This window comes from Stegodyphus dumicola, chromosome 1 (assembly GCF_044657685.1).
Source record: "Stegodyphus dumicola isolate Sdum_Otavi_A_Nest chromosome 1, ASM4465768v1".
Taxonomy (NCBI): Eukaryota; Metazoa; Arthropoda; class Arachnida; order Araneae; family Eresidae; genus Stegodyphus; species Stegodyphus dumicola.
The window spans coordinates 7,416,913-7,434,154 of record NC_140768.1 but is presented as its reverse complement, the minus strand read 5'-3'; the positions used below and the strand labels follow the sequence as shown (position 1 = coordinate 7,434,154).

The 17,242-nt window shown below is 30.7% G+C and overlaps 1 protein-coding gene across 1 annotated transcript in view; it reads left to right on the top strand.

The window, feature by feature from the left end:
* The window catches only part of LOC146999040 (uncharacterized), a 92,167-nt gene that overhangs the window by 61,678 nt on the left and 13,247 nt on the right, over positions 1-17,242 (top strand). Inside the window, exons 10-16 of the mRNA XM_085812245.1 lie at positions 822-853; positions 3,561-3,639; positions 3,995-4,122; positions 7,356-7,439; positions 13,758-13,832; positions 14,810-14,876; positions 16,513-16,550. Of these exons, the coding sequence (XP_085668371.1) occupies positions 822-853; positions 3,561-3,639; positions 3,995-4,122; positions 7,356-7,439; positions 13,758-13,832; positions 14,810-14,876; positions 16,513-16,550 (503 nt within the window). The remainder of the gene's footprint in view (positions 1-821; positions 854-3,560; positions 3,640-3,994; positions 4,123-7,355; positions 7,440-13,757; positions 13,833-14,809; positions 14,877-16,512; positions 16,551-17,242) is intronic.

Sequence of the window (17,242 nt, the reverse complement as noted above, 5' to 3'; positions counted from 1 at the left end):
AAAAGTTACCTAATATTAATAAAGATGTTCTCCTATATCAGAGTAATCAGGATTATTTGACTACATGAAAGAGGCAAGTCTTTGTAATTTAATTTGATTTTGCTTATGCTATTACACTTTGGTATTTTAAGGAAATGTATTTTAAATTATTTCATGTTTTAGAATTTTACACTTGACATTTAATATCATCAGGTATCGGCAACTTCATCTGAGTACTGATCATTTCATCAGTTTTGGTTGTTATGCAGCTCATGTGGTTTTAACCATGTCTGTCTATTTGTATATCTATCCTGTTTTATCTATCAGCTGTGTTTCAAGTGCCTTACATGTAGTTCGGCGTGTATAACCTTTAAGGTTTTGTGCCAGAATACCCACACATCCATCTATCCATTCATCCTCTCCCCACCCCTAAATTAAAAAATGTTTGTAATTGGTTTTTAAGTTACAGTAATATTAATAATTTATTCTTGAGATAGTCCCTGAAAATTTTTAATTCGCTTTTATACAAATTAACAAATCATATTATTAACTAATTCTCTAAAGCAGCAGATGTTATTCCTTTAAGCAAAAACCCTTAGCATTTTAAAACAGTGTTTAACTTGTGTGTAAGCAAGTAACTTGTAACTTTTTAAAGTGTTTTCTCTGCAATTTTGAATTTTTTATGTCGCCAATTATGTCACTTTTGCCATTGATATTTAAAACCACAACCACTATATTTGTATAGAGATGTTTTTCAAGAAGAAAACAAACCTGTTTTTTTTTGCTAGAAATCAGTACATATCTGTCTTTAACTTTTAGATAATTGCTTAATTTTTTTTCAGGTCCTCGGAGAGTAAAGGAGGGTCTGCTGAAGGTGTGTATAATTATGATAATCCTTTTTAAGACATTATCCATTTCATTTTTTGTGGACGTTATCATCTGAGAGCAGTGGTCTCAAATATAAGTTGAACATGGGCCTGATGCATGAAACCGCCTTATTCCAAAATATTCTAATTATGTTGAATTAATGAGTGACTAACTTATGGTAAAAATAAACAGCTTACAAAATATTTCGAAGTGGCCAAAACTTGAGGACTGATAATGACAACTTATTCCTCTTTCTTTTATTTATTAAGCTTTGCCTTCTGCATATACAGAAAAAATACATATATCTATACATCAGTAAGTAAATTTCCTTATTTTTGACTACTGATTTGAGTTGCAACACCTGATATAACCGTCAGTCGATCTTATTCTTTTCTTATTAAATTTCAACTGCTCAGAAAAAAATGTTCACATATCAAATGCTCAAACAAAATGATTATTCTTATCACAGTTATTAGCAATTGAGTGATAGGTATGAATAAATTTTAGATCTGTAGCTTGAAATCTTTGGAAAAATCTACTTCCGTTTATGAATATTTTTGAGTGATTCTCATGTTCGTTTTGAAGGGTTAGCAAAATGATGTAAAAGTGGACTATGAATAATGTTTATTAAATTGCTGAGAATATATTCCCAAGCCATGTGAAACTGCGAGCCGGTAGGCCACCAGTTTGAGACTGCCTTGGAAAACTTTTCTTTTTGTTAATATACTTCGTGTTAAAGATTATCAAAATGAGATGTTTTATTTGTATTTAAGCTTCCACACTAGACAGCCACATGAAAAGCTCAGGAGAGGCCACATTATTTATGATATTATTATGAATTAATGAACTATAAAGCAGTTGATGCAATTATTAAGAATACTGTTTCTTTCATTTTTTAATGTAAATGATTTAAATAAAAATATGTTAAATTAATGTATTCTCATTTAAATGAATCGGATTAAAACATTAAATACTTTTATAGAATTATATAACTTATTTTTTATCACTCTTTAAATCGATAGAAAATAAATAATATTTCTCTAAATGAATATTAATCTAATTTCTTATGAAATGTTCTTTTATTCCACCCGGGGACTGTCTGGTGACAATCTGAACTGATAAACTGTATTAAATTTAAAATGATCCCTTTTGAGCAGTTGTTAAAATCTGTACCACTTCAATTCTTATCTTTCTTGTTCAGTGTTTCTTTATTTAATAAAACTGGCATCAATATAAAGAAAATGCTTTGTATGTACTCTACTCAATTGATAAGAGGATAGGCAATTTAAATAAACAGATAGCTGCTGGTTAAATATATTTATGAATGCTAGAACTTAATAAAAATGTAAGAAAGGAAAAATTTATAGGAAACACAACTATTATAAAAAATTCATTTTTACACATATCTTTCAGACAAAAAAGAGATGTGCATTAAGGAATTTTGTAAGACTTTTAATAAAGATTGTAGATATTTTCAGTCTTTGGGAACACTAAATTGATTACAGGATAGATGAGGTTATGGGAGATTTTCCCTATAAAATGTACAATAGCTAAAGTTAAAAGTCTATCAACAATGTATCCCGATCATGTTGTACGGGATTTAAATCTGAACACCATTCCATGTGCTCTTTTATTTCCTCCTCCTATGTTTAAGTTCATGAACTAGGCCATTTTGATGTATAAAACCCATGGAATCGCCAGTGGCAGCAATACAAGGCATTACCAAGATTTTAAGAATTTTTGCATTTGAGCCATCAGGATATCCATTCTGAATGATGTAGAAGTCAGTAGATCCATATACGCTGAAACAAACCCGTTATTTTCAGCAAAACAAGCCCTTTTTTAAATTGTGTCGCACTAAATTGTATTGAGTGTTGCATTTTGTTTTTGTTCATGAATTAGCTGTCTCTGACCAAATCTGGATTCCTTCAAGTAAAAAGCTTGGTTGGACATTTTGTCCAATTGCAGCGTTCTGAAGTCCAGTTTCTTCAAGCCTGGCATACACCTGGAAATACATTTGTAAATTCTTTGTGTAAGCTTCTTGTAATAGGCAGTGGAAGCTTTTTTTGCAGTTGCGTGACATTTTGTCAGCTCTTCAGTGGGACCATTATTAGGAAGGTCATTCTTTGAAGAGGTAACTTGTGAAAGACATTGACCAAAATCTCTTGGTACCAAATTAGGTGGCCGCATCTTAGCTCACTCGAATGTTGGATGCTAATATCTGTTGATGTCTGGCTTTCCATCTTGTTGTGACTCATCATACAATGCTCTAATGCGAAATCCTTTTGACTCGAGACTATGATCTGAAGTGGATGGAAAACTGCTGTCACTACAAAAAATAATACATGTATACAGGTTTAAAAGAAACACTCATTTTAGGAGACTTTCATCTCACATTAAAAAAGTGTCTCTGTAAAAATTGTATTTAGATTTTAAACTGCTTTCTCTGCCTGATTCTTCATTATCCAGACTAATGCATTTTATTTCAAAGCAGTTCAGTAAACAACACTTTAGTAAACTGGTTTGAAATAAAATATATTTTGAAACGTTCTTTTTTCTGTTGGGCAGCATCTGTACTGTATAAAGTTTTTAGTTTTTGTTACCCATAAGCTCTATTTGCATTGAGTAATGCTGTGCGTCTGTGTTAGAGATTATATAAAGTGAATGTAAAAATAATTTATACAGCATTCTAATTGAGATTTTATCCTTTTCAGGTGTTGGAGAAAGCCTTCCAAATGAGGGCCGAGTTTAATGAAGTCCTGAGAAAGGAAGCTAATGCCCTGCTCGATGCAGGTAATTAATAGTTAATTTTTTTGGCATATGCGGTAATTTAATGTTTTATATAGTGTCATTTTCTTCCTTTTTAACTCAGTATTTAGTGTATTGTTTTCTATCTGGCATCTTGAATGCATTTCAATATGTGTTTTTGTTGATAATGTTTTCATACAGAAAAACTGATGATACAGATAAAGTATTGGCAATCTGAAATCAATTTCTGTTTTGATTTGTTTATAATTTTCGTTTTTATTTATTTATTTATTTATTTAAATGAAGTGCCTTTCTCAAGAATCCATTTCTTTGTTAGATTCCTAGTTAATGCTAATTTTTTGTTGAATATGCATTTTTGTTAATCACGCACCCTACAAAGGCAAGGGACCTTATTCTCAGGAGGGAAGATCAGAAGCAGAGAATGAGGTAATGAAAATGAGGAAGCAGAGAATGAGGTGCCCTCCTTCTCCCCCCCTCGCTACGCCAGTGCCATCATTCCCACCCCAAGTAAGTTTTCTGCTTCTTCATATATATTTTTAACTAGAAGTAACAGTTGGCTCTAATCTGGTAGCATAATAGTTCCATTTCAGACACCTTATATAAAAGATTTTATTTCCAATTTAAAAACTTTGCTACAGCGATTCATCAGGGCAATAATGAGGTCCCAGGGCCCAGTGATCAGAGCACAAGGTCAGGTCCCTGGGACGAGGACATCATTAATTTAAAACAAATTAAATTAAATTAAATTTTATATTTTTATGTAATTTAATTTGTTTCATATTTTGCAATTTTTAATGAAGATATTACGAGTTTTTATGTATTTTTGCATTGCCGCAATGGGAGAACTGAATTAATTGAATGAGAAATATATCTCAAATTGAAAGAATTAAGTTTAAATGAAATGTAGCAAAAAATGTGTATACTTTAATATGCTATACAAGAAAGTCATGTGGTGTCCCTATCAGAATTTTTTATGAGGATTTTTCTTAAATAGAAAAGGAAAAAAAAAATTGTATAGAATATTATATTTTGTAATTTATAATGTTTTACATTTAAAAAGGCCAAAACATGAATATTTGGGTCAAAATATTTTTGTAAGTGGCAGTATGTATATCTGTGGTAAACAGACAAACAGTTGTGCAGAGAAGGAATTTTGCTGGATTTGTCATGTAAGTTGATGTATGATGCAATTTTCACATATGTGTCTTTAGTTTTACAAAAAATCTTGGCCTATCTGCAGGTTGCCTTATATTTGGAAATGTTTGGTAGTCTGTTAAATGGTTGCTGCTGTTGCTTTAAGTATTGTTTTCTTGCTCACATTTCACTGTTGCAATAGCAATTCTATTTTCTTTTGTCATTTATTTTTGTCTAGTAATTATTTTGTATATCAAATAATCTATATTTCGTGCAATATTTCATAATTTCATTTCTTCTAGTATTTTCATGGAATTGCTGAACTGTGTCTAGTTGTAATGAAAGTTTTCCGTTAAAAATGTTCTTAATAGAGTTAGGAGGGAAATATATTATTTTGCATATGTGCACATGAATGTTTCTCCAGGGTTTGTACGGTCCTTAAGAGTCCTTAAAAGTTCTCAATTTCAACCAAATTTGGCAAGAGGTCCTTAATTTTAATCATCTGAAATTTGTCGGTTTTTATGACTGCCATTTTGAATGTGAAATAGTACTTTGAACAAATATTTTTTGCCTTTCACTGAGATATATAGTTATCTTTTGAATGGGTGAATAGGTTTATGGATTATAATTTGTTCCTATTTCTAATATAAACGGTGGGATACTCAAGTTAAGCAAGAAGTGAAATGTATGCTTTTCGAAATTATTTCATTTTTTTTCTAATGAAGAGTTCTTAAACAACTTTTCATGTTTGGGAATGTGAATTCTTTATTGAACGGTTCCAAATTTGGCGACCTATCAACATTTTGTCGATTTTAAGATCATTTTTTGTAGAAAACTTTCAATTCGTAAATTTGGTATATTTTCGACGATATTTTTTTAAAAAATATAACATTGATGAATTTCATTGACATAGGATAGTAGGATTATTTCTAATTTATAAATTTTTGTTCCAGCACCGGCCCATAACACTGTCAATATCGAAATCGCAGGGTCCTGGGACGGGCACATTTCAGTAAAAGGAATTTAGTTTAATTTTATGATTTTTCATATTTTTAAATTTTTAATGAAGATATGAGTTTTTATTATGTATTTCTGCCTTGCCATGAAGTGAGAACTGAATAAATGAGAAATATATACCAAATTCCAGGAAATAAGTATGAATTGAGATGCAGCAAAAATTATCTATTATTTAATACCCCATACTCATACCATAAGAAAGTCATATTTTGTTCACATCAGATTTTTTTAAAATAAGGAATGCAAAATTTTTCTAAATAAAAATGCAAAGAAATGTATAAAATGTTACATTTTGAAATGTGTCTGTTTGTAATGAAAGTTTTCCGTGAAAAATTTTCTTAAATTCTAGTCCAAACACACATCAACTTCAATTTGAATTTCCTGTGTAGAATGGAAGATAGCACCAGCTAAATGTAGCTGCAGTTATAAAAAATCTGATGTTTACACCACATGACTTCCTTGCACGGAATATTAAATTATACATCTTTCTTCTTGCATTTCATTTAAACTTACTGGATTGAATTAAATCTACTTTGTCCACAGCGCATAAACCACGATAGAATAAATGCACTCTTTAAAATTCACTATATTTGTTTACCATAGCGACACTCTGGTGCTGGGTTTACTTGACAGTTACATTTTGTCCATATTATAACTCAGAATGCATATAAATTTATATCATTTGAAGAATTATCTAATTGTTGTCGCATGTTCTATTCAAATACTGTAATAAATCTAACATGATATATAAAAGAAATTAAGCAAACAAAACAAAAAAGAAACAGTTTTTGACAGACAATTCAGTATTTCTCATTCAGTTAATTCAGTTCTTACTTCTTGACAAGGCAAAAATACATAACAACTCAAAATATCTATATTAAAAATTACGAAGTAAATCTTAAAGCTTATTTCCTCGAAAAAATTCCAGAAAGGATTAAGCATGATTTAATTCGCAATAATAAATGAAGGCATTATCTTTGTTGTTGCAAAGCTATGTTTCTCTAGATGGGCAACAAATACACTAGTTTGCTGTTTCAAATGTAAACAATCAATGGCCGCCATGAAAATAAAGGCTTAGCGGCACTTAAAAACTTTAAAATTGTTTATAATTCTAAAAATATTGCATACAGATTTACTAAAGGCATAAAAACCTTAACCGGAAGATAAAAACAACGCAATTCTATCATTTTTAAAGCAAAAAATGTACAATTTACAAACATTCAAGAGTAAAGAAACTGAGATCACGGAGCTGGGTAGCAGAGTGGATATATATATTAATATATTTATATACGTTTGGAGCGTCCGATTGCAACCAAAATACAAGGTGGATATCTACATGTTATACCAGTCCTATATACAAAATTTCCAAGTTCTGATGCTACTCGTTTGAGTTATGCGAGATACGCATGTACAGATGCCACGAAAAATTCTCTTCAGAATTCATTTTATATCAGTTTTATAATTTTTTGGGTGGAAAAGAGTCTTTTATTCTACTCTTACATACAGTTATCACAAGATGTTTTATACCTGATTGTAAATGTAAGAAATATTTGTAATATGTGCACTAACTATTTTTTTTACTTTTATAGGAGAGAGAACACAAGAGGAGGAGGATTTCCTCATTATCATCCACAACCTCCTCCTGGCATTCCCAATCTCCTTGCCTGCCACAAGTAAGTTTTATGCTTCTTCATAGACATTTTTTGCAACAGAACTAGAAGTAAATGATAGTTCTAACCTGTAGCATGATAGTTCCATTTCAGATACCTTATGCTTTTTGTGATTTAGAGATATTTTTCATGCCACTGTTTTAGGAAAAAGAAAACTCAGTTTTGGAAAATGACAATGTAGATATGTGTTTTTATAATCTGCTGGAGTTGCCTTTTTGTCATCAAAATACTTTGTTTAGAATTTGAGAGAAAATATATTTAATAAAAATTTTGAAATAAATTTCATTTACTTTTAAATAGAGTCTCAGTAGAACAACATTGACGTAAATGACACATAGGGTATCATTTTTGTGTGGAATCTGAAATTTTATCAAATAAATTTCAAAAGGAATAAATGTATCGCCGATTCTATTTAATTCATAATTTTGGGGTTTTACCTTCTTCATAACATTGGATAATAAGATTATTTCTAATTTATAAATTTTTGTTCCAGCTCCGGCCCATAACATGGTCAATATCGAAATCACAGGGTCCTGGGACAGGCAGGTTTCAGTAAAACAAATTTAGTTTAATTTAATTTTTTTTTCATATTTTTAAATTTTTAATGAAGATATGAGTTTTTATTATGTATTTCTGCCTTGCCATGAAGAGAGAACTGAATGAATGAGAAATATATCCCAAATTCCAGGAAATAAGTATGAATTGAGATGCAGCAAAAATTATCTGTTATTTAATACCCCATACAAGAAAGTCATATTTTGTTCACATCAGATTTTTTTTAAATAAGGAATGCAAAATATTTTCTAAATAAAAATACAAAGAAATGTAAAAAATGGTACATTATGAAATGTTTCAGTTTGTAATGAAAGTTTTCCATCAAAAAACGTTCTTAAATTCGAGTCCAAAAACATATCAACTTCAATTTGGATTTCCTGTGTAGTATGGAAGATAGCACCAGCTAGATGTAGCTGCAGTTATAAAAAATCTGGTGTTTACACCACATGACTTCCTTGCACGGAATATTAAATTATACGTCTTTCTTCTTGCAATTTCATTTAAACTTACTGGATTGAATTAAATCTACTTTGTCCACAGTGTATAAACCACAATAGAATAAACGCTCTCTTTAAAATTCACTATATTTGTTTACCATAGTGACACTGGTGCTGGGTTCACTCGACAGAGTTACATTTTGTCCATATTTTATTATGTATTTCTGCCTTGCCATGAAGTGAGAACTGAATAAATGAGAAATATATACCAAATTCCAGGAAATAAGTATGAATTGAGATGCAGGAAAAATTATCTATTATTTTATACCTCATACAAGAAAGTCATATTTTGTTCACATCAGATTTTTTTAAAATAAGGAATGCAAAATTTTTCTAAATAAAAATGCAAAGAAATGTATAAAATGTTATATTTTGAAATGTGTCTGTTTGTAATGAAAGTTTTCTGTCAAAAAACAATCTTAAATTCGAGTCGAAAAAATATCAACTTCAATTTGGATTTCCTGTGTAGTATGGAAGATAGCACCAGCTAGATGTAGCTGCAGTTATAAAAAATCTGATGTTTACACCACATGACTTCCTTGCACGGAATATTAAATTATACGTCTTTCGTCTTGCATTTCATTTAAACTTACTGGATTGAATTAAATCAACTTTGTCCACAGCGCATAAACCACAATAGAATAAATGCACTCTTTAAAATTCACTATATTTGTTTACCATAGTGACACTCTGGTGCTGGGTTCACTCGACAGAGTTACATTTTGTCCATATTATAACTCAGAATGCATATAAATTTATATCATTTGAAGAATTATCTAATTGTTGTCTCATGTTCTATTCAAATATTGTAATAAATCTAACATGATATATAAAAGAAATTAAGAAACAAAAAAGAAACAGTTTTTCACAGACAATTCAGTATTTCTCATTCAATTAATTCAGTTCTCACTTCCCGACAAGGCAGGAATATATAACAACTAAAAATTTCTATATTAAAAATTACGAAGTAAATCTGAAACACTTATATTCTCGAATAAATTCCAGAATGGATTAAACATGATTTAATTTGCAATAATAAGAGAATGTATTATCTTTGTTCAGGGTTCGTACGGTCTTTAAATGTCCTTAAATATCCTTAAGTTTTTTGGAACTGATTTTTGGTCTTTAAAAGTCCTTAATTTTAATCATCTGAAATTTTCTGTTTTTACAACTGCCATTTTGAGTGTGAATTAGCATTTTGGAGGAATACTTTTGGCGATTCACCGACGTATAGGGCTATCTTTTGAATGGTTTCATGTGTTATAATTTGTTTCTATTTCTAATATAAATGATGGGATACTCGAGTTTCTAAGCAAGAAGTGAAACATAAGTATTTCAAAATTCATTTTTTGTAATAGAGCTCTTAAAGAGTTTTCGCTTTTGAGAATGTGAATTCTTTTATTAAACTTATGAATTTGCCGATTTCAAGGTCAGTTTCTATAGAAAATTTTTAATTCTGAAATCTGAGAATTTTTCGATGATTTTTTTTAAAACATTGATAAATTTCATTAAAATAATGGTAATATATTGGAATTATATTAAAAAAATAACATTAAAATAAAACATTTTTATTTTTCTCTGTAATATTATAAAGTTTCATTTTGGCAACTTATTATACAATATTTTGAATCTGAAAAATAAACAAGGTATAATGCTATAAAGCATAATTTACGAAACAGCTCTTAGCAAAAGCAAAATTTGCTATGTAATTAATTAAAAATGTCGTCTTTTTAATTTTTTCATAGCGTTTTCCCCATGTAATTGTATCGGAATATTAAAAATTCTCAGAATATGCATCAGTTTTCTCTATAAAATTAATTTTACACTTTTTCCCTCCTGTCTTTTTTTTAAAAATATTTCTGGCTTTTTGCTGTTACAGAATTGGTAGAGATAATTTTTCTTTAGTATTTTAGACATTGCAGTTTGGAAAGTTTAGAAGAGTCTGAAGTTAAGATTTATGGACCGACAATTCTAGAAGATTCGAGAAATATGTGAGAAAATGAAAAATGTCTCCATGATATCGACACGTAATGGATGTATTTTACAAAAAGTTTGCGATGAATTTCTTACATTTTGAAGAACGCCTGGAAGAACAATGAAAACATAATATTTAAATGTTTTATTCCCGATACTAGAATCTTTTTCTTAACATGTTTATCTTCCCTTTATTTTCTCTATCTTTCACTAGACACAATCATAAAAAATATCAAAAATGCTTCTAATCTTATCACTGGGCAAGCATTATAGAAAGGGATTTTTTTTTATTAATAAAGAAATGGAAAACTTAAAATTTAAAAGATCCATCTAATATGTCTTAATGCACCATACACATAGCTGGCACTAGGCATTTTTCCATCTGATGCAATCTCTGTGGATCCTAAATTCGACTGCATAGTGATTTATAAGGATTATGTTAATTTTATTAATGGTTACACTTTGATTTAATTTTGAATAAAGAAATTGCATTTTGAATTAAGGAAATCGATGTAAACTAGCCAAAATGCTTGGGAAGGTTTCAAATTAAAATGACGGATAAATATTTTGTTGAGTGTTGTTGTTTGAGAATCAGTGTTATAAATTACATGTATTTTAATCTGTGAAATTTTATTAGATTTTGATTTTAATAGGGCTTTTTTTAACAAATATTGCTAAAAAATAAAATTTAATAGTTGCCATGTAAATCCATAATAACTAAGGTTATCTATTTACTTAATTTAATTATTTATAACTAACTGCTCACCATTAGAAATTATCCCTACATATTAAAGCGAGTTATTGTCTTTCATTACTACTCACTGTGGTCACAAGATAAAACACAAAGATGTAGAAATAAACAACTATTTTGGTAACATTTTTGGCTATCTTGCGTCTAAATAGTTTTGAATTGTCATCATAACATTTCGAACAATACTTTCGGACTTTATGTTCATCTCCTTCCTTTTTGTATAATTTATTAATAATTTAAGTCAGCAATATTGCACCGCTTGATCGCAATATTGCTGCCGGCTCAACGGAAAAGACAGCAAATTCGGCGTCAGGCTCAATGTGTTAAACCTTTACCGTAGTCGCATGGTAAAACACAAAAATATAAAAATTCTCGTGAAAGTTATTCTTTGCATCCAGTGAGACTAAATTCAAAACAACATTCCCTGCTAATGCTTTAGTGGCTTAATAGAACCTTAAAGTATATTAACTGAGTTACAACCCCTGGAACTCTACATGAAGCTACGACACTAACAGCATCAGACAGAGGTCAGCTAACTTTCAAAACTTGTAACTGTGCCTACATCAGGCATTTCAGGTTTGTTCTGATCAGCAGGTTTCTCTATAGGCAAGCAGGAGCGGTGACAACAACCAGTCTTTTGTTATGAATCATGCTGATTATGATTTTAATGCTCATTTTAACCTATGCTGCTTGACATAAAATCTAATTACTGAACCTCTAGACTGAGCAAATATGTGACAAAATGAGACATTAAAAAAAAAGGATAATTGTTAGTAAAAGGTAACTAAAATGTCACCTACCTTCTTTCAAATATGTCCAGTTATTATGAGTGTAAAATATTTAATGCTACTTTATAAGTTTCATAAAATTAATTTTATTTTCAATAATTATGTTAATTAAGTTATGTTTAATAATAATGCATCCTACTCAGGTTCAAGCATAGATATAATATTTTTAATTGAATTTATCCAGTTCCCATTTGCTCATAGGTCCTTAATTTTTTTCATTAATGGTCCTTAAATTCCTTAAAAGTACTTAATTTCCTTGTGCAGAAATGTGTACGAACCCTGGACACAGCCTTCAAGTTATCAGGCTATCATGGTGGAGACAGCTTCCTGCAAAGCAGCCGACTCTGCTTTTTGGAGTACAGCTCCTGACTGTGCTTGGTCGTTCTCGGAACTCCACGTACTCTCGAGACTCTCCACGTTACAACTCGCGATGCACTCAACGACACATGAGCACAGCTCCTGAATCTTCGATTCAGTCTTTCCCAGAGCTCAACACGCTCTCTCGACGATGCACTAAACGCGATACACTAACAGGCTCCTTCAGTGAACTCGAACCACTCGGCACTCGCTGCCCGGCTGTCAACTTGATCGACTCCGCAGGGATTGACTCGCTAGACGAGGCACACACACTCTCAATGTAGCACACTTTCAGACTGCAGACCAGCACGGTTTATATAGCTTTCGGCTTGTGTTCGGGAACATTCTGGACTAAACCAGTAAGAATTCATTCCAGAAGTTTCTCCAACCGTCTATGGTATATTGTAAATTTTGTTGCCAAATGTCGCCAAAAGGCTGATTTATCGTCAAATGTGGCAACCCTGCCTTCCCTTGCCATTTTATTTGCGGGGAAGCTATCTTACTGCACCTTTACATTTCGTAACAATATAAAAGAAATTAAGCAAACAAAACAAAAAAGAAAGAGTTTTTCACATTCAATTCTCATTCAATTAATTCAGTTCTCACTTCTCGACAAGGCAAGAATATATAACAACTAAAAATATATTAAAAATTACGAAATAAATCTGAAACACATATTTCCTCGAATAAATTCCAGAATGGATTAAACGTGATTTAATTCGCAATAATAAGAAAAGGTATTATCTTTGTTGTTTCAAAGCTTAGTTTCTGTAGATTGGCAACAAATCTGCTATTTTGCCAAGTTTGAAGTGTAAACAAATGTGTCCGCAATCGCAAAATTCATTAAGCTTAGGTGCACTTAAGCAACTTTTAAATTGTTGATAACTCCACAAATATTGCATGCAGATGTACTAAAAGGCACAAAATCTTATCCGGAAGATAAGAATAACATAATTCAATCCTTTTTAAAGTAAAAAATGCACAACTTAACAAACATATAGGAGTAAAGAAACTGAGATCACTGAGCTGGTGAACAGAGTGGATATATACATCTCTTTATATGCGTTATACACGTTTGGTGCGGTTAATCGCAACTAAAATAAGAGGTGCACATCTGCATGTTATAGCAGTCCTATATAAAAAATTTCAATATTCTGAAGCTACTTCTTTTTGAGTTATGCGAGATACGTACGTACAGATGCCATGAAAAATTCTCTTTAGAATTAATTTAAAAAATCAGTTTTTATAATTTTTTGTGTGAAAAAAGAGTCTTTTATTCTTTCCTTACACAGAGTTATTTCAAGATGTTTTATACCTGATTGTAAATATGAGAAATATTTCGTATCTGTGCACTAACTATTGTAATAGTTGTTTCTAATTATATTTGTTACTTTTATAGGCACCAGGACACAAGACGAGGAGGATTTCATCCTCCACAACCTCCTTGTCTGCCCCGCCACCTTGCCCAAGACAGGTAAGTTTTATGCTTCTTCATACACAATTTTTGCAACAGAACTAGACATAAATAATGATTCTAATCCGGTAGTATGATAGTTCATTTCAGATATTTTATACTTTTTGTGATTTAGAGATGTTTTTCATGCCATTGTTTGGGTGGGGGGACAATGTAGACGTGCGTTTTGATGATCTGCAGGAGTTGCCATTTTGACATCAAAATTTTATTATGCATTTCTTCCTTGCCATGAAGTGAGAACTGAATGAATGAGAAATATATCCCAAATTCCAGTTAATAAGTATAAATTGAAATGCAGCAAAAATTATTTATTATTTAAATACACCATAGAAGAAGTCATTTTATTCACATCAGATTTTTTTAAAATAAAGAATGCATAATTTAAATAAATAAGAAATCCAGAGAAATGTATAAAATGTTACATTTTAAAATTTAGAATCCTTCACATTTATGACAAATCATGAATATTTGGGTAATTTAAACATGACTCAATAAAACATAAAACAACATGACTCAATCAATTTTAAAGCAAAAAGTGTACAATTTACAAACATATAAGAGTAAAGAAACTGAGATCACTGAGCCGGGTAACATAGTGGATATATATATATAATTATATTCATATACGTTTGGCGCGGCCGATTGCAACCAAAATACAAGGTGCACATCTACATGTTATAGTAGTCCTATATACAAAATTTCAACATTCTTAGGCGACTCGATTTTGAGTTATGCTGTACAGAAGCCCCGGTATAAGCAAAACTCTTTTTAGGATTGCTTTTTGGTAAGCAAACACAAATACACGTACAGGTTTTTTGTAAAAGTGCAGTGGTGTAAACTATTACAAAGCAAAGAATATATGTGTTAGAAATCATATGAAGTATAATAAAATATTTTCAAATTCACTGAAATTTTTATTTAAATGAAAAAAAAAAAAAAAAACGCAGCACTCTAATTTGAATTTTAATCTTTTTCAGAATCTCAAGAAGATAACTGCTCTCTGTGAGGAGTCTCACACTATCCTCAGCTGTGCAGTCTCCTTAGGTAATTAATAGCAATTTTTTTTCGCAGTTGTAGTAATTTAATGTTTTATATATATTTAGTTTGATTTTCTTGTTTTGTAACTCAAGGTTTAGTTTTTTGTTTGACCGTTTGACTTTTCTTAATCTTGTAATGATGATAAAAGTTTGAATATAATGATGTTTGAAATGCACTGAACCATCTGTTAAATGAATTTATAGAATTTTTGACTATATTTCCCTCATCTGAGGATGTATTTGTCCTAGAGACAAGCAAGTTACTGCCTCATTTACGAAATAAGAACTGAGAGGGATGAACATTTAAGCTAACTTATTTTTCTGAAAAAGCTTTCGATGAACAAAAGGCATGTCTGGTGTTCATGTTTTAAAACTCTGTCTCTTCTTGGCAATCAGTAGAAATTTTATCTTTTGATTTAAGTTCATGTAATACTGGTGACTAGCAATGTGAAATAAATTAGGCTAGCAAAATAAATTCAGAGTTAACAGGAATAGCATCAGTAACTGTTTGAATGCAAGAAAGAGCATCGGCTGGTCAATTTTCTACACCCTTCACATGTTGAATATCAGTAACGTTGACACATCGGCAAATTTGATTATAAAATATATTGTTCATTCAGAAAAAACACAAAACTTTTCTTAATTCTTTCCATTTTATAAGCAATAAGTTGCCCCCCATGGTTATTTTCAATCAAAAAACGTTACCCATATGAGAAGATATGATGCAATCTATCAAAGTAAAGATAATGACATCAGGTGTGATAAATCGAGAGATGAAATTTATGACGACACACTAATGACTGAAAAAGAATTTCTTGATTTACTGGCAGACTCTGAATTGAATAAGTATTTGTAGGATTTAAATGAAATTCTTTAAAAATTTTGTACATATTTATATGTAAAATAATTTAATAAAAATTTATAATATGTAATAATTTATAATATACAATTTTATGGATTCCATTGGATTATTTAATTATGGCAAAGCACACGAGGGCTATCTGCCTAACGGGAGGAATGCCTTCGAGGAAGACTTTCTAAGGAAAACTGGCTCGTATACACGTAACACATGGGGAAAACCACGAAAACGCCCATGCAGCCAGCCCATTCACAGGATTCAAACCTCGGTCTGAACTACCAGTGTTCGGTGTCTCTATAGCTCGGCCGCTGGTGGGCCCTTAAAATTTTATGTGCTAAAATGCAAATAAATAAAAATTTGCTAAAGTGTAAGTGTTATTTTATCAAGTATATCAGTATGCTGTTTTATCAGCCCCAGCGGCGGCACCACTTATGTGACAAAATTGTTTTTCCGAAAATGTTTTTGTTAAATCATATTGTTAAAATTTTATTGTTAAATCAATATGTTTAAAATCCTATTGATAAGTAATTCTTTAAAGCAGCAGTTGTTGTTCCTTTAAACAAAAACACTTCAAAGGGTGTTTGTTGTTTCTGCAGCTTTGAATTTTTAATGTCACCAGTTGCTCTTGCCTGAAAATATTTGTATACAAATAAACAAATAAATATTTGTATACAAATAAACAAATATTTTCAGTAGCAAAAAGAGCTTTTTTTTTTTTACTCAAAATCAGTATATATCTTTCTTTAAAACGTCAAATAATATCTTGATTTCCCCCCCCCCCCAGCATACAGGGAGCAGAGTCTTCAGAATGAGATTGGAGTGGTATGTATAATTTTCATAAAACTTTTCTAAGCATTATCCATTTGGTTTTCTGTTAATGTTGTCATCTAAGAGCAGTGGACTCTCCAAATAATTCTAGTATGTCGAATCAGTGATTAACTTACTTACTTAAGCTAAAAATAAAGGGTTTACAAAATATTTCCCAAGTATTTCTGGCTGCAGATTCGTGCTGCAGAACCTGCTAACCATCTTCCAATCTCATTTCTTCCTTATTAATTTTCAACTGAGCAGAAACAATGTTTAGTTATAAATGTACATGCAAACAAAGTGATTGTTATTTTTGCAAACATTCACAAATGAGGATATTTTATGATAAGACTGAATGAAATTTTGTCAGATGTGTAGCTCGAAATCTTTTAAAAATTTATAGGAATTAAATTTATATTTTAATATATATATTTATATGAATTAGTTCCATTTGTGAATTTTTTGGCCGATTCTTATACTTATTTTTGATGATAAGTAAAATAGTGTAAAACTGCACGCTGAAGAATTTAAATATTGAACTTTGTCTTCAAAGTAATGCTAATTAAATTGCTCGAAATATATCTGCAAGCTGTGTGAAACTGCTTCAGGGAGTTACATGCAGCCTGCAGGCCACCAGTTTGAGACAACTGCCTTAGAAAAGTTTAGAAAAGTTTTCTTTTTTGTTGATATACTTCATTTTGAAATTT